This window comes from Oncorhynchus tshawytscha, linkage group LG28 (genome assembly GCF_018296145.1).
Source record: "Oncorhynchus tshawytscha isolate Ot180627B linkage group LG28, Otsh_v2.0, whole genome shotgun sequence".
In the NCBI taxonomy this organism is placed as follows: Eukaryota; Metazoa; Chordata; class Actinopteri; order Salmoniformes; family Salmonidae; genus Oncorhynchus; species Oncorhynchus tshawytscha.
This window is the reverse complement of record NC_056456.1, coordinates 25,711,787-25,738,295: the sequence shown is the minus strand read 5'-3', so window position 1 is coordinate 25,738,295 and position 26,509 is coordinate 25,711,787. Positions and strand designations below refer to the sequence as shown.

Below are 26,509 nucleotides of genomic sequence, written 5' to 3'. Positions count from 1 at the left end.
GACAAACCCCATGAGTCAAGTAGGACCACAATATTTTCCTCATATACACAAGCTATGATTTTCCTAAAATTGTAGATATATCTATTTTTTCATCACACTGGAATTAACAGGCAGCATAAGATAGTAAATTATTCACATTTATTTTTAATAAAGCACCTGTGAGACACATTTTGGTTTATAGATTTAATCACTTCCCCCACTGCAGTGTACACAGTAGAAGAAACTCACATTTGTTGAGAGGACTTAACTGTTACGGTGTGTGTGCAGCTTCATCTTCTTTGTTTCTAGCTACACCAAAGCAATACAATTGATGCCTTAACTCCTAGAATGTAATACGTTCCATTTACAGATTACAATTCAAGTACACTTCACTTGAATGCGCTTTGAGATTATTTATCACAATTGGTAGCCACAGCAATTGGAAGCTTTGACAGTGGGTGTTCATGTAAGTGACACAGAAGTCAAACTACCACTAAAATTTTTGGCTGATACCTTGTGGTGAATTGAGGTTTGTGCTCCACTACGCAGCTTTCCAAAACCAGGAATGTCACTTGTGTCACTCATTACCTCAATATGATGAAAGATAATTCAGAAAAGGGCAAACATTTATTTTCAGATTTACTCCAGTGAAAAAGTATACAATTCTGACAGAAGCTGGATTACACTGAAAAAAGGTCAACCTCATCGATCAATGCCTTTATCTGTGATCGTTTGTTCCGGACATTCTCTTGCCAGAGAAAAATTGGTTTTGGCATGAGGTCAAATACATGTCTGTCTGCCTCTCCCTTCTTCCCCTGGCAGTTCATGTCCTTCTGTTGGCTCTTCATCAACTTCTTGGCCTTCTTCGCCATCTATACAGGAAAAAATAATTTCAGTTAATCCAGAGTAAAACACAGGTTGTGTCCCAAATGTCACTCATATCCCTATATAGAGTATTACTTTTGACCTGGGCCCATAATAGGGTGTCACTTCAGACACACACAATCATAACATCTCCTAAGACTATGTTTCTTGGAGTAGCCCAGAGCTACACATTGAGTTATGCCAACTTTTAGAATATTGTTCTAATTCTATACATTCAGTTACATAGCATTATTTAAATATTCCCCCATGTAATTTTAGTGGAGAGCTAATATGGCTGCCATATAATGTTGTAGTGTGACGTAAATGCATTATAATGCTCATTCTAGACATTCAGTTTTATCGTATGTTTTTGTACATTCCCCATGTAATCGTGATGGGGAGCAAACATGGCTGCCATATAATGTTGAAGTGTCAGGTAAATGCATCATAATACATAAACCGGATAAACTCTCTAAATAGCCATCACAAAACTTAGGATCACGAACACCAGATTGCCTCTCGTCCCCCACTCTAACAATCTGGCTGCGGGTTCGAGAGGTGGGAGCTATGGATGCCTCACGCTTGCGTTTCTTGGCAACACCAACACTCCAGGATCTACGGGCATTCACCACATAGTGGCTATGAATGGGCATGAGCAGAAATGTGTGAATACACTACAGCCCTCAAACTAAACTCCGGACCTCGAAGCCAGTTCCAATGCTTTTTTCATTATTCCGCTCTAGTCGGGAACTTATTTAGACCCCTGCACTACAGCATAACAGCTGTAGCATGTGAAAATATATTGTCTTTTACATACACAGGGAAAAAATGAAAACAAACGTACATCATCTTTGCCAGTCATGTCCAGACCAAGGTCTCCCATTTCTTTCTCCAGAGTTTCTTTCAACCTGTAAAGGTATAATACCTTTTTTTTAAAGACAGGCTATAAAACAAGATTAACTGTAAAAGTTATATTCATATAAACAAGATCTCCATCCACATCACCTTCTTGACAGTTCTGGGTAGTCTGGGGCAATGCACATCCTTGTCTTTGGAGCACACAATCTTTAGCTTCCTCTTCTCTCTGATCTGTTTGGCCAGCTGGCGGATCTCCTGCATCTCCTCATCCTCACCAGTCTCGTACTCCCCTGCCTTCTCCTTCAGCTCCTCCTCCTTCTCCAGATCCTCCAGTATGGGCATGAGAGATTTTCAGGGAGGTGGCAGCCATAGAATTTGAATGAATAGACCAGGCATCCCCATTCAAGTTAATGATTCCATGGAATCACTAGAACAAGATCAATTCACGCCCCACTCACCTTAATGATTTTAGGGTCGATATAATCTGAAAAGTTGTGACCCTCCCATATTTCGGGAATCACATCATATTTCTCCTCTTTATTCATCAGACAATGATGAATGTCAATGTCCAAATACATACTCTGTAGGTCCAGGATATAATCATCTCCATCTCCCTCTCCTGTAAATCAATGATGGAAAATTGGCAATTAATTAAATAATACCTTATTAAGACAGCTAGATCTTGACAATGAACATTTATTACAACATAACCCACTTGAGTGAGCGGATTACATCCAAGGCTTTTCCAACATAATCCTTCGATAAGTGTTAATAATATATGGACATACTGTTTTGCGTTTGGGTGCATCCACCTCCACTGTTTTCCTGCCAATCCTAGTTCCCTCTGGAATGAATGGTGGTCTCACCTAGTGTTGAGAAAACAGTCTAATGAGCATACTTAAAAGGACATGCCCAATTTCCCCTGTTCACATTCAAATTTATATACCATAAAAATAAAATAGTACAACATCAGTAAAATCATGCATACATGTTTAACTTTGGTGTGGAAAGACATGTACCTCTACAGAAAGTGTAGTATTTTGCCTACCTTTTCATCCCTCTTAGCAGGTACTGCTAAATGCAATCTGTTGAGAACATCATGCACCTTCTTGCCCTTCATTTTGCCATGGACACGATCGGCCAGAAGTTTGCCTGAAATTCAAGAAAATATTAGTACGAATTATTAAAAACAAAGTCCAGAAAGGACATATGAATGAAAGAAAAAAATCCCTCATTATGTCGAGACGAAAACTTATTGATTTCATGATTACTACACAAAAGTTGTTTTGTCGAGATCACAAGATAAACTCTAAATAGGAGTGGACGTATTGATTTACAACAGAACGGCTGAGGTGGCACAGCCCAGAGGATTAACGCATACGGTTTTATTGATTGCTACACCAGTGCATTGCAATCAACGCAGTCACAGAGCTCCTTGATGAAGTGGTTATCGTGTATCTGAACACATTAATGGGTGATTTGTGGTACTTTTGATTGTCTCGTGATCTCTGTAGTGATTTGTTCTGTAGTGATGAGATAAATAAGCTGATGGACTTTTTTAAAATGTATTATTCATATGTCCTCTCCGGACTTCCGTACAAATAGAGAAAAACACAAAACATAACACTTAATCAGAAGACTGAACTACACTGCTCACCTCTGTTTTTACAATTATCTCGCCCTATTCAGTCAAAGTGCTGGTTTCAACGACAGGGATGCCCTCTACAGTAAGGTCAGCAATGATTTTCTGATGGAACAAAGCAGGAAACCTTGATAAGCAAGTCCCATCTTGAAAGAGGATGACAAAGTAAACTGGGGAAAGAAATAAAGCCAAAGTAAAGAGAATATGTTACTAATAAGCATGAACAAAACTACAAACCCGGTCTTCCTCAGTAAGGTCACATCTTCTTGACATAACGCTTGTTAGCCACAAAAAAAATGACAATATTTAATTTTTAAAAACCTGGCCGAGTTTGGTTTTAACATGCCTTGGCATATTCAGAGAAATAATGTAGCACGGCGCCTTGAGACAAAGGACACAGAACATTAAGAAAGCAGTCTGTGTCACGCCCTGGCCTTAGTTATCTTTGTTTTCTTTATTATTTTGGTTAGGTCAGGGTGTGACATGGAGGATTTGTGTGTTTTTCCCTGGTCTAGGGGTTTTGTATGTTTATGGGGTGTGTCCTTTCTAGGTGTTTATGTAAGTCTATGGTTGCCTAGATTGGTTCTCAATTAGAGGCAGGTGCTTATCGTTGTCTCTGATTGGGAACCATATTTAGGCAGCCATGTTCTTTGGGTATTTTGTGGGTGATTTTTTCTGTGTCTGTTTCACCGCACGGTACTGTTTCGGTTATGTCATGGTTCGTTTATTGTTTTGTAGTGTAGAAGAGTCTTGGTGGTTCCAAACTTCTTCCATTTAAGAATGATGGAGGCCACTGGGTTCTTGGGGACCTTCAATGCTGCAGAAATGTTTTGGTAACCTTCCGCTGTGCCTTGACACAATCCTGTCGTCTCGGGAGCTCTACGGACAACTCCTTAACCTCACGGCTTGGTTTTTGCTTCGACATGCACTGTCAACTGTGGGAGCTTATATAGACAGCTGTGCGCCTTTCCACATGTCCATTCAATTGAATTTACCACAGGCGGACTCCAATCAAGGTATAGAAACATCAAGGATGATCAATGGAAACAGGATGCACCTGAGCATTATGGGGTATTGGGTGTAGATTGCTTAGGATATTTATTTAATCCATTTTAGATTGTCTGTAATGTAACAATGTGGACAAAGTCAATGGGTCTGAAAACTTTCCGATGGCACTGTGTGTAGTGCTCTAGTATTTAGCCAATAACACATCTGGTGGCAATGTGTATGAATATCACACACACACACACACTCATTCAAGGGTTTCTTTATTTGTACTATTTTCTACATTTGTAGAATAATAGTGAAGACATCAAAACTTTGAAATAACACATGGAATAATGTAGTAACCAAGTGTTAAATCAAAATCCATTTGTATTTGATATTCTTCAAAAAGTAGCTACCCTTTGTCTTGAAAGCATTGCACAGTCTTGGCATTCTCTCAACCAGATTCACCTGGAATGCTTTTTCAAGAGTCTTGAATGAGTTCCCACATATGCTGAGCAGTTGTTGGCTGCTTTTCCTTCACTCTGCTTTGCTGGTGACACTGTCAGTGATTTATTTAGAATTCAAGGCACAATTAACCAGTATGGCTACCACAGCCTTCTGCAGCAAAACGCCATCTCATCTGGTTTGAGCTTAGTGGGAATATTTGTTTTTCAACAGGACAATGATCCAACACACCACCAGGCTGTGTAAGGGATATCTGACTAGGAAGGAGAGTGATGGAGTGCTGCATCAGATGACCTGGCCTCCACAATTACCCGACCTCAACCCAATTGAGATTGTTTGGGATGAGTTGGACCGCAGAGTGAAGGAAAAGCAGCCAACAAGTGCTCAGCATATGGTTGAAAAAGCATTCCAGGTGAAGCTGGTTGAAAGAATGCCAAAAGTGTGCAAAGCTGTCATCAAGGCAAAGGGTGGCTACTTTGAAGAAAATCAAATATATTTTGATTTGTTTAACACTTCTTTGGTTACTAGATGTTTCCATATGTGTTATTTCATTGTTTTGATGTCTTCACTATTATTCTACAATGTAGAAAACAGTAAAAATAAAGAAAAACCCTTGAATGAGTAGGAGTCCAAACTTTTGACTGGTACTGTATGCATGCATATATGCATGTACACACACCTCTTTCCAAAGTATTCCAGCCAGATATAGCTGGCGTGAGGATCGTGTAAGTGCATCATGTTACCTGCCAACAAAGGTATTTGTAATCCATGTGGCTGACGAACAAGGACTTGGTGGTGAAGGCATAGGGCTGGACTTCAACATCAGCTCTGGTGACCTTGGAAAGACAGTTCAGCTCTGTCAACATCTTTTCTTGCACTACTACAATGTATTGTATATGTAGGGTTGCAAAGGGTCAGAAACTTTCCAGAAATGTTCCATGGGAAGTTAAGCAAAATTCCCAGAATTCACAGGCTTAAAATTCATCAAAAAGTTAGCTTATAACAGTGAAAAGAAAAGTGTGGGATGATACAAGGCAATTCTAGGTCTTGAGGCATATTTTGGTTAAACTATCCCCAATTCAATGGAATTGCAACCCTCAATGCACAGCACATTCTACCATCGCATGTGCAGTGCACTCTATCGCATGTACAGCTGATTCTCAAGATCTTGCACACTAATGAGATGCTATTGAGCCCACACTACTACACTGTCTGAGCCAAGGACTACATGCTTTCTGGTAAGTTTTGATTACAATACTGGGTGGGGTGAATATGACAATCATGATTTTTTGTTTACTCGTAAATAGTAGTCTACAGCAAAGTGTGTTTAAATCATTTCTAACTTATCAATTTCTGCTAGTTTGTTTTTTCTACCATGTGTGTTTTAGCTTGCTTGAGCCAGCTAACTGAAGAGTGATAATTCACCTGTTTCAATACATGTTTCATTGTAAAACATTTCTTACAAAGGAGTTGTTTAATCTAACTACTTAACTATTTATCTGTACATGGAATTGTATTAGTTTCTTTTTTTAACTAATTTCTTTCTAATCTTTACAGGAAAATGCCATGGGCACTATCTGATGTGTGGAGACATTTCAAAGCGGTGTACATTTGCAAGTACTGTACCAAATCATATGTCAAGAATGCAACAAAGATACAGAAGCATCTGGCCAAGTGCATAAAGTTCCCTCAGCGCTCACAACAAGCAACCTCTGACAAAAGTCCCTCTACTTTTATTCAGGGTGAAAATTATTAATCAGACACCTTATCGATAGCAACAGCTCTTGGTCCTCCTGGAAGCATAATTTTTTTTGACTCAATGGAGGAATGTAGTCAGAGAAATGCAGAATAATGTCTTGCTCGGGCTGTGTATGCAATGTGTATGCAACTGGTTCACCTCTGATGCTCACAGGTAATGTGCATCGGAAGAGATTTCTGAATGTTCTTCGCCCAGCATACACCCCAGCATACACCCCCCAACCAAACCAACAGAGTTCACGTGAAGGTTAAGCAAATCATAGAGAAAGCAGACTGTGTTGCAATCATCTCTGATGGGTGGTCGAATGTTCATGGGCAAAGAATAATTAACTACATCATCTCCACCAGTATTCTACAAGAGCACAGACAAGGGACAACAGGCACACTGATATCTACATTGCAGATGAGCTGAAGGCAGTCATCAATGACCTTAGACCACAGAAGGTATGTCCACTGGTGACAGACAATGCTGCGAACATGAAGGCTGCTTGGTCTAAAGTGGAGGAGTCCTACCCTCACATCACACCCATTGGCTGTGCTGCTCATGCATTGAATCTGCTCCTCAAGGACATCATGGCACTGAAAACAATGGATATACTCTACAAGAGAGCCAAGGAAATGGTTAGGTAAGTGAATGGTCATCAAGTTATAGCAGCAATCTACCTCACCAAGCAAAGTGAGAAGAATAAGAGCACCACATTGAAGCTGTCCAGCAACACACGTTGGGGTGGTGTTGTCATCATGTTTGACAGTCTCCTGGAGGAGAAGGAGTCTCTCCAAGAAATGGCCATATCACAGTCTGCTAATATGGACAGCCCCATCAAGAGGATCCTTCTGGATGATGTATTTTGGGAGAGTGGTAAGCAGCCTGAAACCTAAAGCAGTAGCCATTGTACGCTATTGAGGGAGACAATGCCATCCTGTATGATCTTCAGACTCTGCTTGCAGATGTAAGAGAAGAAATCAGTAGTGCCCTGCCCACTTCACTGTTGCTCCAAGCAGAAGAAACTGCAGTTCTGAAATACATCAAAAAACGTGAAGACTTCTGCCTGATGCCCATATATGCCGCAGCGTACATGTTGGACCCCAAGTATGCTGGCAAGAGCATGCTGGTGCAGAGGCCTATAGTGTCATCAACAAGGTCTATGGTGTCATCACTACCGTGTCTCGCCACCTTGTCCTGGACGAGGGCAAGGTTCTTGCCAGTCTGGCAAAGTACACTTCCAAGCAAGAGCTTTGGTATGGAGAGGCGATATGGCAGTCGTGGCAATATGGCAGTCGTGCCAATATATCTCATCAGCCACCTGGTGGAAGGGACTGTGATTCTGAGGCTATTTCCCTTGTTGACTCCATCCTCCAAATCCCACCAACATCAGCCGCCTCGGAGCGCAACTGGTCCTTGTTTGTGAACACACACACACACCAAAGCACGCAACAGGCTTACCAATACAAGGGTTGCAAAATTGGTGGCCAACTGGGCAAATTTGAGGCTTTTTGAGCCTGACAACGAGCTATCCTCAACAAGGTTGGAAAGTGACAGTGAAGATGAGGCCTCAGAATCTGATGTTCAAAAAGTGGACATGGAGGTCTAGGGAGAAGACATGGAAACCTGAGAGGAAGACAACTAAAGCTTTAGTTTCTAGACTAGATATATTGGCACCACTGCCATATTGCCACAACACGGTAGATGTATGTTGAAAACGTTTTTGGGAGATGCGATGGATCATTGGGGATCATTCAATATTCCCTTTTGTTGTTCAGTGAAATCATCCCATGTGAAGAGTCACCTCATTTAATTAAAGTTACATTCGTAACTACTTTTTTCTATTGGAAGGATTTAATCATTTGCAATTATGTCTACTTATGATAAGTTAAAAGGTTTATGTTTCTGTCTCCATATGTTACAATACCATCTACAATTAAATGGTATTAATATTCATTTGCATATATTTCCATTAATTCCCATATATTCCCACCGAAAGATTCCATCTCTGAATATTCCAAGATGTGCAACCCTAATTGTATGACATTTTTACCCATGTTCTGCAAATGTAACAAAATGTTCAAATAAACCTAAACCTATTTCCATTTAACAAGGTAAGCCATTGACAACACATTTTATAATTACGATCTGACCAAGATAAGCGTGATCCATCGTGCAGCAAAGCAGACAAGAACTTATCGCAATGCCTCTAACAATGGTTGCCCAAATTGTGCCATGAAACCATTGAACACTATTATAATCACAAATTACACAGCAAGGTTGTACCAACCATTGAAATGACAAAGAATAACAGCAATAGGGATGTGTACCTTGTTGATTAAACTAGACCTGCCCGCATTGGGATATCCACAAAGCAGTAGAGTCCGAGTATTGGGATCAATCGTTTGTAAACAGGAAAGATGCTGGTGCACTAGTAAAACAACCATTAAATGTAAACAAGACATCAACAATGACAACCGGAGCCAAATGTCTGAAGTATCTTCTAGTACAGGGTTCCCTAATGTCGGTCCTGGGGACCCCAAGGGGTCACATTTTGGGTTTTGCCCTACCACTACACAACTGATTCAAATAATCAACTAATCACCAAGCCTTCATAATTTGATTCTGCTGTGTAGTTGGGCAAAAGCCAAAATGGGGTCCTTGGGACTGAGTTTGAGAAACACTGTTCTAGTATATGCAAACCAGAGACATTTTCAGACATGCATGACAAGCCTTTCATCAAACAAAGGAAATAACTGCAAGATTACCTTGTTCCAGGTATTCCAAGCTTTGCTTCTGTCGCTTCATGATGGTGCACATTCGACCCAGAGAAGCACGCTTCAGTTGTTTACAGCGGTACAGGGAAATCCCATACTTCAGTCAAACATAGTCTTTGGAAACACTGCAAGGAGAACACCAAGTTGAACAGTGTACATTATCAGTGGAAGCAAATAAATAGTGGAAGAAGTCAGCTTCTTACTTGTCAATCAAATTCTTTGCGATGTTGATCTGTCCCAAAACCAGCTTGTAATGGTTTTTGTCATACAAGACATTCATCAAATCAGCATAGAACAGATGAGTCATAGTGGGCAGAACAAGCAAGTAGGCGTGCAGAGCCAAGCACGAGCTAGCGAGATCCTATTGGCCCATTCCAGCAAATATCTGCATATCTCTGTTAGGGAACGCCTACTCTGTGAAATGCGCGTGTGCAGTAACTCAATTCGACTTTGCGCTCCTTCTGAACAACGCGATTTTAAAAACTTTGGCAAATGCTAAAGTCGACAAAACCTAGTCCATTCTGTTCATAACACATTCTAGTGTTGGGAACAGAAAACTGTATTGAGATCAAATGTTTCATTGATGAGAAAATATACATAAATCTAGGTCAAAATCCACCTCGTTCCATCTTCTCCCACTGCCCGCCAGTGGGCTTGGAAACGCTTCATATTTATTCATCCAGTGAAATCACTGGACACTTTAATAAATGGATCACTAGTCACTTTAAACAATGCCACTTTAATAATGTTTACATATCGTACATTACTCATATCACATGTATATACTGTATTTTATATCATCTACTGCACCTTGCCTATGCTGCTCGGCCATCGCTCATCCATATACTTATATGTACATATTCTCATTCACCCCTTTAGATGTGTGTGTATTAGGTAGTTGTTGAGAATTGTTAGATTACTTGTTAGATTTGTGTGTATTAGGAAATTGTTGGGGAATTGTTAGATTACTTGTAAGATATTACTGCACTGTAGGAACTAGAACCACAAGCATGTCGCTACACTCGCATTAACACCTGCTTACCATGTGTATGTGACCAATAACATTTGATTTGATTTGATTTGAAACAAAGGTTAAATAAATAAAAAAATACAAGTATTGACTAAAGCACTGGCAGTTTAACAAAATATATATATATTTATTTAACTAGGCAAGTCAGTTAAAGAACAAATTCATCTTTGTTTGCATGTAGACATTATAGCTTAATTATTCATTGCAGACAACAAAGAAAGACTGACTGTCATTCCCTCTGGCTCCCCATTTGAGAATACTGCAGTGTCTTATTGACTTTATGTCATCCACCCACAACTTCAGGGGGTTGAGTCAAGATGGAACCGCTGTTGTTTATGTGTGCTGCATGTCCTACTCTATCTTCCTGCTAAATAATGCATGCCTATAGACCTATTGTCTCCTTCGTCGTTATCTAATTCCTATTCAGAAATGTTCATGAAGCCTGTTGCCTAAGAATCGGCCTACATTGTGCATGAGCACATGTATTGTTATGAGGTTGGGAATGTGTAAAAACATATTTCACAAAACATTGGCTGGTCCAGTTTAATGTGATTTATTGAAAGACTCTGTTATTGAAGACACTTCAATTCAACCACCCAAACCTATACAAAAACAATGGCATCAGTAACAACAACAACAACCTCATTCAATTGGTCCTGGTATTAATTATGCTATTAATTAATTACCTATTTATTTATTCATTATTTATTTATCAGAAATTTTGCTAGAATAAGTCTCTTGAGATGCACCGTCTTTTTTGCAAGTGTCCAAATACAAAAAAATGTACATTAACAACTACTAATACAACTAATAAAAACTACTGCCCCAACTTGTTACATCCGTCGTTAGATGAATTAGACCAAGGTGCAGCGTGGTAGGCGAACATCTTCCTTTATTTAAAATGAACACCGAAAAAACAACAAAATACAAAACGACCGTAAAGTTCTGCAGGCTACACAGCACCTATACAAAATCAAGATCCCACATCCCAAAGGGGGAAAAAAGGCTGCCTAAGTATGATCCCCAATCACAGACAACGATAGACAGCTGCCTCTGATTGGGAACCATACCAGGCCAAACAAAGAAATAGGAAAACTAGAATGCCCACCCAAATCACACCCCGACCTAACCAAATAGAGAAATAAAAAGGCTCTCTAAGGTCAGGGTGTGACACAACTACTAATTCAACTAATAAAAACTACTGCTACAACTACTAATACAACTACTAAAAACTACTGCTACAACTACAAATACAACAAATAAAGTACCTATAATATACAGTATGCATACATACATATTTACAAATATCTTCACATGGTTATGTTTCTATTAGTTGAAAACACAGTTTGTTCTTAACATTTGAAAAATGGCTTTCTTAAATTGTGAATGTGATTTTAATACCCTGATTTCAATAGGTAAATTATTCCAGTCAGTTGGGTCTTTGTATCTGAAAGATCTTACTCCATGTCACGCCCTGACCATAGAGAGCCCTCTGGGTTCTCTATGGTGTTTTAGGTCAGGGCGTGACTAGGGGGGTTTCTAGGTATTATATTTCTATGTTGGTGTGTGTGTATGGTTCCCAATTGGAGGCAGCTGATGATCGTTACCTCTAATTGGGGATCATACTTAGTGTGTCCTTTTTCCCACCTGCAATGTGGGATATTGTTTTGTGTGAGTGCCTATGAGGCACGATCGTTATGTCATCGTTGTTGTTTTGGAAGTCTCACTATCATTAAAATGTGAAATTCTACTCACGCTGCGACATGGTCCAATTATTCATACGACGGTTGTGACAGAATATCCCACCAAAGCAGGACCAAGCACCGTGCCCAGGAGGTGAAGGAGAGTTGGACATGGGAAGAGATACTAGGTGGATGAGAGACCCTTCCTTGGTGGGAGTTGCCGAGGAGTAAGGGAGGACAGAGACAACACCGGGGTCCGCGACCACAAACAGCCCAAGGGCAACCCCAAGTGTTTTTGGGGGGGCACAAGGGGCTGTCGGCTGAACTGAGGTGTCGGCTGAGCCCGGTGAAACCTGTGCCGGCTCCACGCACCAGGCCTCCAGTGTGCCTCCCCAGCCCGGTACGTCCTGTGCCAGCTCCCCGCACTCACCCTGAAGAGCGTGTCAACAGTCCGGTGCAACCTGTGCCGGCTCCCTGCACTTGTCCACCAGTGCGGGTGTATAGCCCGGAGCCTCCAGCGATGGTCCACGGCCCAGAGCCTTCCACTGCGCCGATGTCCAGGCACGGTGTCCAGTCCCGCTCCATGGCCGGAACCTTCCTCTGCGCCGTTGCCACGGCCCGGAGCCTTCCACTGCGCCGATGTCCAGGCATGACGTTCAGCCCGGCTTCATGGCCGCCACCGACGCAAGTTGCCCATCCTAACCCTCCCCATCCTAACCCTCCCCATCTAGTTTCAGGTTTTGCGGTCGGGGTCCGCACCTTTGGGGGGGGTACTGTCACGCCCTGACCATAGAGAGCCCTCGGGGTTCTCTATGGTGTTTTAGGTCAGGGCGTGACTAGGGGGGTTTCTAGGTATTATATTTCTATGTTGGTGTGTGTGTATGGTTCCCAATTGGAGGCAGCTGATGATCGTTACCTCTAATTGGGGATCATACTTAGTGTGTCCTTTTTCCCACCTGCGATGTGGGATATTGTTTTGTGAGTGCCTATGTGCACTACGTATTTCACGATCGTTATGTCTTTGTTGTTTTTGGAAGTCTCACTATCATTAAAATGTGGAACTCTACTCACGTTGCGCCTTAGTTCAATTATTCATACGACGGTCGTGACACTCCAACCTCATGATATACCCTTGGAATATGTCATTGGTACTGATGTCGAAAGGAGTAGTGTGAATCTTGTAAAGTTTAAGTCGATACATACATTTTTTTTTAAATGGTACCAATGCAGTTGTCTTCTGTTTGGGAGTAACAGCCAATTAGTGATTTCTACATTGTGCAAAGATTGTTATAAATTACATCTAATTCGCAAAGTAAGGTCTTGGTTGTGTTTTGATAGATGGTGTTGCCATAGTCTAGGAGAGGAAGCAGCAGTTGAGTTACTAAGGTCTTTTTAACGGATCCAGCAACACAATTATTAGATCTGTATAGTAACCCAAGCTTATTGGTAATTGTTTTTTCTAGTATAATCAAACTGTATTTGTCACATGCGCCGAATACAACTTTTAAAGTAAGAAATAATAGTAAAAAATAATGAAAGAGCAGCAGTAAATAACAATAGCGGGGATACATACAGGGGGTACCGGTACAGAGTCCATGTGCAGGGTCACCGGTGTCGAGGTAATTGAGGTAATATGTACATGTAGGTAGAGTTATTAGAGTGACTATGCATAGATAATAGAGTAGCAGCAGCGTAGAAGGGGGAGAGGGCAATTGAAATAGTCTGGGTAGCCACTTGATTAGCTGTTCAGGAGTCTTATGGCTTGCGGGTAGAAGCTGTTTAGAAGCCTTTTGGACCTAGACCTGGCGATCCCGTACTTGGCACTCCCGTACCGCTTGCCGTGAGGTAGCAGAGAGAACAGTCTATGACTAGGGTGCCTGGTGTCTTTGACAATTTTTAGGGCCTTCCCCTGATACCGCCTGGTATAGAGGTCCTGGATGGCAGGAAGCTTGGCCCTGGTGATGTACTAGGCTGTTCGCACCACCCTCTGTAGTGCCTTGCAGTCGGAGGCCGAGCAGTTGCCATACCAGGCAGTGATGAAACCTGTCAGCATGCTCTTGACGGTGCAGCTGTAAAACCTTTTGAGGATCTGAGGACCCATGCCAAATATTTTTAGCCTCCTAAGGGGGAATAGGTTTTGTCATGCACTCTTCACGACTCTCTTGGTGTGCTTGGACCATGTTAGTTTGTTGGTGATGTGGACGCCAAGGAATTTGAAGATCTCAATCTGATCCACTACAGCCCCGTCGATGAGAATGGGGGCATGCCCGGTCCTCCTTTTCCTGTAGTCCACAATCATCTCATTTGTCTTGATCACGTTGAGGGAGAGGTTGTGATCCTTGCACCACACGGTCAGGTCTCTGTCTCATCGTTGTCGGTGATCAGGCCTACCACTGTTGTGTCATCAGCAAACTTAATGATGGTGTTGGATTCGTGCCTGGCCGTGCAGTCATGACTGAACAGGGAGTACAGGAGGGCACTGAGCACACACCCCTGAGGGGCCCCCGTGTTGAGGATCAACGTGGCAGATGTGCTGTTATCTACCCTTACCAACTGGGGGCTGCCCGTCAGGAATTCCAGGATCCAGTTGCAGAGGGAGGTGTTCAGTCCCAGGGTCGTTAGCTTAATGATGAGCTTTGAAGGCACTGTGGTGTTGAACGCTGAGCTGTAGTCAATGAATATCATTTACACATAGGTGTTCTTTTTGTCCAGGTGTGAAAGGGCAGTGTGGAGTACCTTAGAGATTGCATCATCTGTGGATCTGATTGGTGCGGTATGCAAATTGGAGTGGGTCTAGGGTTTCTGTGATAATGGTGTTGAGCCATAACCAGCCTTTCAAAGCATTTCATGGCTACAGAAATGAGTGCTATGGGTTGGTAGTCCTTTTGGCTACCTTAGTGTTCTTGGGCACAGGGACCATGGTGGTCTGCTTGAAACATGTTGGTATTATAGACTCAGACAGGGAGAGATTGAAAGTGTCAGTGAAGACACTTGCCAGTTGTCAAAATGCTTTCCAAATGATTTGCTAGAAACCATTTTTGTAAAGTTTTTAAATCATCTTGAGAGTTGCTTGTACTGTATTTGCAAAATATTTGAACCTGATGTATAGAGCACTGTATCATGAGCGTATAAATGATAATGTTCTGACAAATTAGATAAATTAATATATAGAAAAGACGAGAGGCCAATACTGAGCTTTGAGGTACACCTCTACTGAGGGCAATAAGTTTGGATTTGTGTCCCATGAAAACACATTGCTATCTTTTTTTGTATTTTACCCCCTTTTTCGTCATATCCAATTACGAGGTGAAGGTTGAGTCATGTGTCCTCTGTCGTGTCTTCACTATCATTAACTGAAGACTGATAGTTTTTTTATCAAAGATTCTCTGTAATGAATTATTACGCGATTAGACTGATTAATCATTTAACCGTAATTACTAGGAAGTCGTGGCACCAAGGAAAAATATTCATATTACAAAGTTATCATTTCCTAAAATAACTTTTCAGATATTTTATCTGATCAATTAGTCTTCGAATTAATGAATTATTTACTTTACCTCACGTTAGTCTCATTCCAAACGTCGTAAATTGTTGATTATCTGCACGAACCCAGTCTTCACTATGAGTCATCCATACATCAATTGTCTTAAATCATTTATTTATTACCAACTAAGTAATTCACAGAAATGCATAAACAAACAAATAAACAAGGTAAATGTGGTTACATGAAATGATAGGATAATGTGTCCTAGTGGGCTAAACCGGCATGGCGGCTTGTTAAACAAAAGGGGAAGTGTGTGTCGACTAAGAAGTCACTACAGAGTGATAATTATAACAATTGAAATGCTAATCCTTTGCACATGAATGCTCACTCATTCAGGAACAATTGCAATCAATATATATATTTACACTCAGTGTGTCATCTTGATCACTGGTGAAAAGTTCATTTCTTTTGTAGAATTGTTCGTCTCTCTCCCTCTCTCTCTCTGTCGTGGTTATAGTGGATAGTTCAGAGTGACATTCATTCGTTTTGTTATAGAATGGACGTTTCGGCCGTTGTCGTTCTTCGCGTTCAATGATACCGAATTCCTAGCTGCAGACTAGTAATTAATATCAAAGACTTGTTCTTATTCTGTCGGTATCGATAGTCTAAGAGTTTAACCACGTGGTATGGTTAAAAGATTCAGCAATGGTCTACAACCTTTGTCCTCCTAATAGAGAAAAACATGGTCTGCAACCTTTAGCCATCTCGTAATTGAGGTAAGCTCGGTCTGCTGATCGAAAACCCGAGTGGGGGTTTTATTCGGAGGGGCCGAAAAGGGCTCATCAAAAGGGAATTGTATTTTCCTTCATTAAACAGTCCAAAATCATATTACACAATTATACAAACAGTATCATACTCACTCATTCATTTTATACAACAATTAGATGTAAACCTCATATCTGAGGCTATTATATAAAAAGCGTTATGGTAATGTGGCCACACCGTCTCCCATGAGCTTCCCCAAGTTGTGACAAACGGACCAGTTCGTAGCTGGAATCTTCACCGATCTTTTATACTTTCTCCGGAACATGAAATTTGTTTGTACCTCAAGTTCTGTGAGGTGGAAGGATTTCCTTTGTCCTCTATGAAAATGTACTCTCTCTATACTATGTGTCCATGAGGAGATCCTCAGGAATTTACGACGTCTCTCTGACCACAGCAACCTAGTTGAAGGAGGAAAGGGGGAGGCAGGGAGAGGGGGATGGGGATGGGGATTGCTATACCCAAAGAGGCCAATGTCATGACACCTCCGAAACATGACCCGCCAAACCGCACTTCTTAACACCCGCCTGCTTAACCCTGGAGAAAACACTGTTCAACTGACGACGAAGTCAGCCTGCAGGCACCTGTCCCGCCACAAAGGAGTCGCTAGAGCGCGATGACTCATGTAAAGCCACCCGGACGATGCTGGGCCAATTGTGCACTGTCCCATGGGCAGCGGTGTGAAGTACTTCAGTAAAAATACTTTAAAGTACTACTTAAGTCATTTTTTGGGGTATCTGTACTTTACTTCACTATTCATATTTTTGACTACTTTTACTTTTACTTCACAACATTACTAAAGAAATCAATGTACCTTTTACTCAATACATTTTCGCTGACAACCCAAAAGTACTCGTTACATTTAGAATGCTTAGCAGGACAGGAAAATGGTCCAATTCACACATTTATCAAGAGAATATCCCTGGTCATCCTTACTGCCTCGGATCTGGGGGACTCACTTAACACAAATGCTTAGTTTATAAATGATGTCTGAGGGTTGGAGTGTGGCCCTGGCTATTCATAAATTAAAAAACAAGAAAATCATGCCATCTGGTTTGCTTAATATAAGGAATGTGAAATGATTTATACTTTTACTTTTGATACTTAGGTATATTTTAGCATTTACATTTACTTTTTATACATAAGTATATTTAAAACCAAATACTTCTAGACTTTTACCCAAGTAGTATTTTACTGGGTGACTTTCACTTTTACCTGAGTGATTTTCTATTAAGGTATCTTTACTTTTACTCAAGTATGACAATTGGGTAGTTTTTCCACCACTGCCTATGGGACTCCTGGTCACGGCCGGTTGTGACACAGCCTGGGATCGAGCCCGGTCTGTAGTATGCCTCAAGCACTGTGATGCAGTGCCTTACATGTTGACCACTCTGCATTGCAAAATAAATGTACACATACATGTTATTCATTCATTGCACCCACACTGCCCGTGCTCATCAACGAGCGTCTGCGTAGCCAGGCACTAAAATAGAACTTGGTTCTATCTGTGACACTGGATGCGCTGCAAGCCCGCCTCTCCCATCTCCTCATTGGTTTTTAGGAGCATAGATTGAAAGATAAACTGAGGTCCACACTCCAGTCCAGTAGGTACTGATAATGCACCTTGAAGTTGGTTGCCAACTGCCATACAAAGTCCGAAGAAGAGGAAGAAGCCTGAAGGAGGAGAGATTACTAGAAACGAACTCGGTTTAGCCGTTTGTCTGTGGATTAATTGTTGCTGTTGCTAGCTGACTTGTCCTGGGATATAAACATTGGGTTGTTATTTGACCTAAAATGCAACAAGGTCCTCTTCTCCGATAATTAATCCACAGATAAAAGGGTAAACTGAGTTTGTTTCTAGTAATCTATTCTCCTTCAGGATTCTTCTTCTGATTTGGACTTTTTATGTTGGTTGGCAACCAATTTTAAGGTGCATTACCACTACCAATTGGACTGGATTGTGGACCTCCTGAAAACCAATAAGGAGATGGGAGAGGTGGGACTTGCAGTGCGTCTAGCTTCACAAATAGAACAAAGTTCAGACCCTTGCAGAAGCTTGTTGACCGTGCGAGCAGTGTGGTTGCAATGATTGAATGTATGTGTACATTTATTTTGCAATTAGCAGTGTGGTCAACATGTTAGACCGCTGAGCCACTCGGGATGCCAACACATTGTTTTCTATTGCTAAGATATGAATGGAACCAGTTTAGTGATCTGTTCATGAAACCAAAGCATTGAAGTTTTCCTATTAAGATAGAATCATCAACTAAATCAAATGCTTTTGATGAATAAATAATAATAATAATAGATTGGGACTTAGCGCATTTCAAGGATCCAACGTCACTTTACAATTGTAGAAATCAAGATGACACAGGTAGTTCGCCTTGGTCCAATTAAGAATGTTTATCATCAGTACGTTTCACTAATGCTGGAGTGGCAGAATGGTTGGGTCTAAAGCATGATTGAAAATGTGAAATTCAACAAAATGTATCTAGGTACTGATACATTTGGGAATGTATTAATTTCTCAAATATGTTTTACTTTTGAACAGATTGCTGTTATTGGTTATTTCGATCTAAGGAATTTCAGTCAGTCAGGTACATTTCCAAACAAAAGGTATTTCACCAGTCGTTAAAGACATGTTGAATCGATCTGCTAGAGAATACATTATAACATTAGCAGACCACTTTATAAATGTGGGTTCCATTCTATCTAGGCCAGCTACTTTGTTGATATTTATTTAATTGAGGAGGCAGTATATCAGTCGGATTAATATTTCTAAAGTTGAATGTCTTTCAACTTTGATTTGGGATGTTGATCTCCTAGTTTCATGTATACCTAGCATTGTTGGAATTGTCGGTGACCAATACATTAGGCTATATTTTTTAAACAACACTTCTGATTTCTTTATAATACGGTACAACCCTTTAAATTCAACCAATCCACGCCCATGTGGCCTGTGATCCACACCGTTGATCACGAGTGGATCCGTGAGCCACTGAATTTCGACCAACCGAGGAGCATGTTCATTGTGGTAGGAGGCGGGAGTTCCTTGCTTTTGTGACAGCTTTGGCTTTGCGTTCGGTGGTGTCTGAACTACTCCCAAAGGGAAGGGAAACTGCATTTTCTCCATTCCCCACTGGTATATCGTTGATGCAGCTAGCAAGCGAACGCTTCAAGTTAAATCCAGTATTTTAAGAGTTCAGGGTTGATGTTCCTTATCCACTTTCCCACTCGAAGAACCGCCGTTCGATACATTTCGAAGAATAATATTATTTTAGTCCGACTGAACAAAACAAATTGAAGTGCAAAGTTAATAGTTACATTTCTATTGATTTGCTAGCTTGCATTGCTAGTTGGGAAAGCTAAGGTTAGCTACGATATTTAGTTTTCTAAGATTTAAAAGGGCGGGTATTATTTTTAGTCATCAACAGTTTGTTATTGCTCATTCGAAGACACCGGCTAATTAGTTAATCATAGCTAACTCGTATCTAGCTCGCTTTAATACTGTGCGTATTCAGCCTGGAAGCCAATTCAGGGCCTTGCTTACCACCAGTCTGCATCGCCGTGCAGTGAGAGCTGAAAGGTGAGTATCGCCCATTGCTAACTAACGAGTTTGCTATCTCTGCTAGCCAGCTCGCTCGCGGACTCGATGTTGGTAACGTTAACTAGCTACACCTATAATATTTGGCAAAGACGATGGCCTCGTAGCTAACGTTAACTAGCCAAATTCCAGTGATCTGAGGTGTCTGGCTAGCTACTGTACTAGCCATCTACAGTAACGGGTTGCTTGATGTGCGTTGTTTTTAGCATTGCATAGCTAACAGTAACTATCTAACTTAGCCAACGTAGCAAGCTACGTCTTCCCACGTCGTATCTTGTTGCTACCTAAACTAATATGAAGTGGTTGAGTTAGCCAAATATTTATTATAATGATTGTTACTAATTAAAATAATTTATTGCTAAACTGGCTAGCTTAGAAAAGTATCATGCATGGCTGTGCACATGAAGAGTTGAAGACTATCCGTTTTGCCGTTGGACAAGTCTCCATCAACGATGCGAGGGGGTTGGAGGACCTGAATCACGCCGGAGGTCGCCATCTTTCACTGATTGTTGGTGATGGCATCTGTTTCTTCTAGCAATTTGTGTCAACTTTGTAGATTAACTGGCTTGACTCTGCTTTGCTTTATTGTTATTTGCTATGTGGCAGTCACATGCCACCACGATTCTAGCCTGGTCCCAGATCTGTTCTTTTCACAAATATGTTTGTTCTTTTCACAATTCCTTGGGGAGTTGGCAAGAGAGCAGACTGTCACCCAAGTTACCACGGCCATGTTCAGTAGTCGGACGTTGCAGATATGAATGCCACGAAAAGAGCTGAATTGTTTCCTCATTCTACATGTCAGATGCATGTTTGTTCTACATAGCATATTTCTATCTCAACGTTGGTTGCTGCTGAACGCGCCCCATGATCCACTGTCTAATTGGCAAGTTTTTAAACATTGCCCTAACTAGTCAGGTAGCTAGGTTAACCATCGTCCTGTACACACACAATATATAAATCCTCCTTGCTAGACTGTAGTCTCCCTAGGAGTTTTCTTGAAATGTACTGAGAATATCAAAACTAAGTGCAAATGCATAGTGCAAACAAGTTTGGTAGTACCAATCAAAGATGTAATTGTCAAATTGTCTGTTTACACTGATATGGGGAATGTTCAATAGGAACTTGAGAACTGTTGACAACCACTGGTAGGCTCTACCAAACACATCATGCCATCTATCACTTTGGGGGCGGCAGGTATCCTAGCCCATAGAGGCCAGCCAGCACCTGGAGAGTTTCCAGTTAGAAAACTGCATCCTATTATGAAATCTGGTGGGAAGTGAGCAGGCAACCAGAAGGTTGCTGGTATCAAATCCTAGATGCCACTGCCTGTTGTACTTAACCTCCCCCTCTACAACCTTGTGTCTTTTGGAGTGGTTGGGTTAAAAGCCAAAGTAACATTTTGGTTGACTTTGTGTGCAATTGACCAATAAAGTGATTTTAAGCTTAATGTATTGCAGTCACCACCACAATTATGTAGTGAAAATATTTGTGCTAAAATGGCAATTTTTGTGGAGACCAGAACTATGCTTGCTTGCGTACTGTACAACAGCACAATCCTAAAACATAGATACACATTAGTCAGCAGAATGGCAACAGGTTTATATGAATTTAATCTGTTGGCTTGTCTAATCCACAGGGGAGTTGGGAGAGCAAAGTTGGCACTTTCTGTAAACACTTTTAGCAATTTGGCCACCTTTCAGATAGCATCTAGCTTCTGTTTCACAGAATGAGCAGGAATCGACTAAAAGACAGTTATATACATGGTCAACATTAAAACGATAACCAGTTAGGCCCATATATGCCAAATATGTCCATGATGACGCAGTATTAAGTATGAGAGTTGTTAAATAATAGTGTGGGAATCTTGCAACTGTTGGCAAGGATCTCTCAATTACTTTCATAACTGTAGTTTTCCTTGTGGCTTGCTTGATGGAAAAGCATCTGTTTTGTCACGATACCAGATTTTGGACATCGACACTGATACCAGGTTTAGTATCATAATACTTGATACAGAAACGATACTCGATACCAAAACGATAGTCTGATAGTGAATCAATACCAAGGCAATAAAAACATAAAGCGTAGTAGCTAGTCACAGAATAACCACTGGGCTTTGTCTTTTAAACGTTGAACAATATTTAAAAATATATATTTTACCTTTTATTTAACCAGGTCGACCAGTTGAGAACAAGTTCTCATTTACAACTGCGACATGGCCAAGATAAAGCAAAGCAGTGCGGCGCAACAGTTACACATGGAATAAACAAACGTACAGTCAGTAACACAATAGAAAAGTATAGATACAGTGATATGGTTTTGCATTACAGAATACCTTAAATTTTCTTTGCAAAACCATATCGGAGGCAGAGCAGATCATTTTCCAATTACATTTAAGTTGTTTTAAAATGTAATTTGATATATCAGGGTTAATTTGCTGATCTTTAGCCATAATATTGTGTGAAATTACATTCATTACTCATTATAGCTAAATAATTTGAATGTATTAAGTAAATAGTTTGCTTCCAAAACGACAACGCTTTGAAGCTCATTTCTGAAGCTTGTTGCAGTTGTCTACACCTTAGAAATACAATTGATTTTGTGCTTGCTGCTATTTTTTTAGTCGCTGGCTGGCTAGTGGCTACTGCTAACAAACCCAGACAAATGCAAAGTCTAAATATATTGCTGTCAAGTTATGAGTGCATTTGACATTACAGTGCCTTGCGAAAGTATTTGGCCCCCTTGAACTTTGCGACCTTTTGCCACATTTCAGGCTTCAAATATAAAGATATAAAACTGTATTTTTTTGTGAAGAATCAACAAGTGGGACACAATCATGAAGTGGAACGACATTTATTGGATATTTCAAACTTTTTTAACAAATCAAAAACTGAAAAATTGGGCGTTCAAAATTATTCAGCCCCTTTACTTTCAGTGCAGCAAACTCTCTCCAGAAGTTCAGTGAGGATCTCTGAATGATCCAATGTTGACCTAAATGACTAATGATGATAAATACAATCCACCTGTGTGTAATCAAGTCTCCGTATAAATGCACCTGCACTGTGATAGTCTCAGAGGTCCGTTAAAAGCGTAGAGAGCATCATGAAGAACAAGGAACACACCAGGCAGGTCCGAGATACTGTTGTGAAGAAATTTAAAGCCGGATTTGGATACAAAAAGATTTCCCAAGCTTTAAACATCCCAAGGAGCACTGTGCAAGCGATAATATTGAAATGGAAGGAGTATCAGACCACTGCAAATCTACCAAGACCTGGCCGTCCCTCTAAACTTTCAGCTCATACAAGGAGAAGACTGATCAGAGATGCAGCCAAGAGGCCCATGATCACTCTGGATGAACTGCAGAGATCTACAGCTGAGGTGGGAGACTCTGTCCATAGGACAACAATCAGTCGTATATTGCACAAATCTGGCCTTTATGGAAGAGTGGCAAGAAAGCCATTTCTTAAAGATATCCATAAAAAGTGTTGTTTAAAGTTTGCCACAAGCCACCTGGGAGACACACCAAACATGTGGAAGAAGGTGCTCTGGTCAGATGAAACCAAAATTGAACTTTTTGGCAACAATGCAAAACGTTATGTTTGGCGTAAAAGCAACACACACCATCCCCACTGTCAAACATGGTGGTGGCAGCATCATGGTTTGGGCCTGCTTTTCTTCAGCAGGGACAGGGAAGATGGTTAAAATTGATGGGAAGATGGATGGAGCCAAATACAGGACCATTCTGGAAGAACCTGATGGAGTCTGCAAAAGACCTGAGACTGGGACAAAGATTTGTCTTCCAACAAGACAATGATCCAAAACATAAAGCAAAATCTACAATGGAATGGTTCAAAAATAAACATATCCAGGTGTTAGAATGGCCAAGTCAAAGTCTAGACCTGAATCCAATCGAGAATCTGTGGAAAGAACTGAAAACTGCTGTTCACAAATGCTCTCCATCCAACCTCACTGAGCTCGAGCTGTTTTGCAAGGAGGAATGGGAAAAAATGTCAGTCTCTTGATGTGCAAAACTGATAGAGACATACCCCAAGCGACTTACAGCTGTAATCGCAGCAAAAGGTGGCGCTACAAAGTATTAACTTAAGGGGGCTGAATAATTTTGCACGCCCAATTTTTCAGTTTTTGATTTGTTAAAAAAGTTTGAAATATCCAATAAATGTCGTTCCACTTCATGATTGTGTCCCACTTGTTGATTCTTCACAAAAAAATACAGTTTTATATCTTTATGTTTGAAGCCTGAAATGTGGCAAAAGGTCGCAAAGTTCAAGGGGGCCGAATACTTTCGCAAGGCACTGTACATTTGGGTTGTGTAATCATATTATACTGCTCGCATATGTTCATGTCATCAACCAAAAATTAGTAGAACGTGAGACATTTTACAGAATTACTAAAAGTAACAAATTCTAGTACAGAAGTTTCTTTATGTTCTAGTATGGAAAAAGTGTGTACATTCTGGTATATCGTGCAATACTGATCTGTGTAGTCAATTACCCTGGCCTGTTTAGCAGAGTTCGCACTGTCTGTGGGATTGAGCATGTAGATCAAAGGTGGTATGCTTTACAGATATGCCATTCTTTTTCTGTCTTGTTTGCAAACACAATGAGAGCTCATGTTAGACAGGCATTTGATTGTTGGGCAATTATAATTTCTTTACAAATGCAATCTATTGGATAGAAAGACATTTCCAATGGTGTTTATGCTATTTTTCTTATAGCTTGTTTAAGTTTTGTTGACACTCATCGTGATGTCCAGCATGGTTCCTCTATATTGCGGCTTTCTTTTATTTGGCCCCCTAAGTTTTCTGAGTAAAATAAGTTGTTTTTCATTGGAGTGTGCAAAGCTGTCATCAAGGCACATTTAAAAAAATTTATTTAACTTTTTATTTAGCTATTTAAAGGGTGGCTACTTTGTTAAGCAAGTAAAACATATTTTTTTAAACTTGTTTTGGTTACAACATGATTCCATTTGTTATTTCATAGTTTTTAAAATGATTATTATTCTACAATGTAGAAAATAGTAAAAAATAAAAACCCATGAATGAGTAGGTGTTTTCAAACTTTTCACTGGTACTGTAGACTAAAAACGCACCAGGAAATCAGCTTCAAGGGATTTTAATTTTGGGAATGTATTCCCACTCATCATTGAGAGAGGCGTGATCATATACAAATGTAAACAAGGTTTGAAATGTTATCTTTTAAAAAATATGATCTGTTTGGGCTTCTTATGGTCAATTTGCAGTCTACTAATTCATCATTTGTAATTATGTTTCCGGTCCCCTGACCATCCGCTCAAGAGAAAAGCCTCCCTTTGTGGAATCTAGTTGATGATTTCTGTTAGTAATTAATACATTTTAAACTTAAGGAAATATTTATTTGGACTTCCATGGAGAGCTACAGCATTGGTTGTTGTAGGGTATTTTCTGTGCGTAATTCACAATAAATGAAATGGGACGAAACAGGGAGGCAGCTACCTGAATTTGTCCAATGAACACTTGGTTTCATTTTTGCAATGGTGTGCTCTAATGAATAGAAGCTTGGTAAGTGTATTTGTTTCTCTATCCACAGATTACTTGGTGACAAAGAGACTTCTCCCTGAGGAGCCAAGAAGTAGACGGCTCATGACTTCTGACCAGGATACGAAAGTTGTAGCTGAACCACAGGTGCAGCAAGTACAAGAACCAAAAGAGAGCTCTCATCTGGTAGGTACCCAATACTTGTGCCTGTAACAAAAACTACCTCTATCACCTGAACTAGAAATGCACATTTTCGTAAATTTTGCTACCGACTAACCAACCCTCATTAATGACCGTTTGTCGGTTTACATTTTTTCCAAACAGTAAAATGATGTAACCAACAGAAAATCCTATGCAAGCATACAAGAAACTGACATTTTTCATTCAAGAAACTCCACCCAAAATGATATTTTGGTATTTGTTTCATTAGTCCATTGTTGATATCGTCCCAATGTTTTGCGTGTCAACAATCAAGTTTTGTTGACGTATCATTTTCAAACATTTGCCAAGATGCAGTTCGCAGGAAACACACTTCTAAACAGCACACATAATCTGAAGGTACCACGTGCATCTGTATAAATAATAGTACGCAAGTATAAACAACTATGGGACCACGCAGCCGTCATACCGCTCAGGAAGGAGTGCGTTCTGTCTCCTAGAGATGAATGTACTTTGGTGCAAAAAGTGCAAACCAATCCCAGAACAACAGCAAAGGACCTTGTGAGGATGCTGGAGGAAACGGGTACGAAATTATGTCAAAAACATGTCCTATATCGACAACCTGAAAGGCCGCTCAGTAAGGAAGAAGTCACTCCTCCAAAACCACCATAAAAAAGCCAGCCTACGGTTTGCTACTGCATCTGGGGACAAAGATGGTACTTTTTGGAGAAATGTCCTCTGGTCTGATGAAACAAAAATAGAACTGTTTGGGCATAAGGACCGTCGTTATGTTTGGAGGGAAATTGGGGGAGTTTTGCACGCCGACGAACACCATCCCAACCGTGAACCACGGGGGTGGTAGCATCATGTTGTGGGGGTGCTTTG

The 26,509-nt window shown here is 40.6% G+C and overlaps 2 protein-coding genes across 8 annotated transcripts in view; one reads left to right on the top strand and one right to left on the bottom strand.

Annotated features, from left to right (window-relative positions):
• Positions 1-168: 168 nt before the first annotated feature.
• On the bottom strand, positions 169-9,641 carry LOC112226986 (GTP-binding protein 4). 5 transcript variants are annotated; one of them, XR_002949804.2, is made up of 10 exons: positions 9,517-9,641; positions 9,305-9,438; positions 8,867-8,967; positions 5,539-5,631; positions 3,359-3,448; positions 2,750-2,853; positions 2,490-2,567; positions 1,849-2,320; positions 1,688-1,751; positions 169-851 (listed from the first exon to the last, which is right to left on the bottom strand). XR_002949804.2 is itself a non-coding variant. In XM_024391743.2 (9 exons), the coding sequence occupies exons 4-8, from the start codon at positions 2,819-2,821 to the stop codon at positions 1,689-1,691; spliced, it is 432 nt and encodes a 143-aa protein (XP_024247511.1). In that variant the 5' UTR covers positions 2,822-2,853; positions 5,539-5,631; positions 9,305-9,438; positions 9,517-9,641; the 3' UTR covers positions 169-851; position 1,688. The 5 variants fall into 5 exon arrangements, 2 of the variants coding, with proteins under 2 accessions (XP_024247511.1, XP_024247510.1); XR_002949805.2 differs by lacking the exon at positions 8,867-8,967 and having other exon boundaries at positions 1,849-2,028; positions 2,160-2,320; XR_002949803.2 differs by lacking the exon at positions 8,867-8,967.
• Positions 9,642-19,372: 9,731 nt separating this feature from the next.
• The window catches only part of LOC112226985 (la-related protein 4B), a 37,540-nt gene continuing 30,403 nt past the window's right edge, over positions 19,373-26,509 (top strand). The window contains exons 1-2 of one of the 3 annotated variants that reach the window (XM_024391738.2): positions 19,373-19,917; positions 25,518-25,651. In XM_024391738.2, coding sequence (XP_024247506.1) covers positions 25,571-25,651 — 81 coding nt within the window. In that variant the 5' untranslated portion in view covers positions 19,373-19,917; positions 25,518-25,570. Of the gene's footprint in view, positions 19,918-19,949; positions 20,444-25,517; positions 25,652-26,509 lie in introns of those variants that run through there. The other 2 variants (XM_024391740.2, XM_024391739.2) reach the window with 2 other exon arrangements.

What these genes read in the sequence shown, in the direction of transcription:
- LOC112226986 (XM_024391742.2), bottom strand. Translation starts at nt 9,356, where the DNA reads ATGTGCACCATCATGAAGCGACAGAAGCAAAGCTTGGAATACCTGGAA. An exon ending in ATGCACCCAAACGCAAAACA is followed by an intron (nt 2,321 to 2,489) that starts GTATGTCCATAT and finishes ATTGATTTACAG; the next exon opens with GAGAGGGAGATGGAGATGAT. An exon ending in TTATATCCTGGACCTACAGA is followed by an intron (nt 2,029 to 2,281) that starts GTATGTATTTGG and finishes CCCATACTGGAG; the next exon opens with GATCTGGAGAAGGAGGAGGA.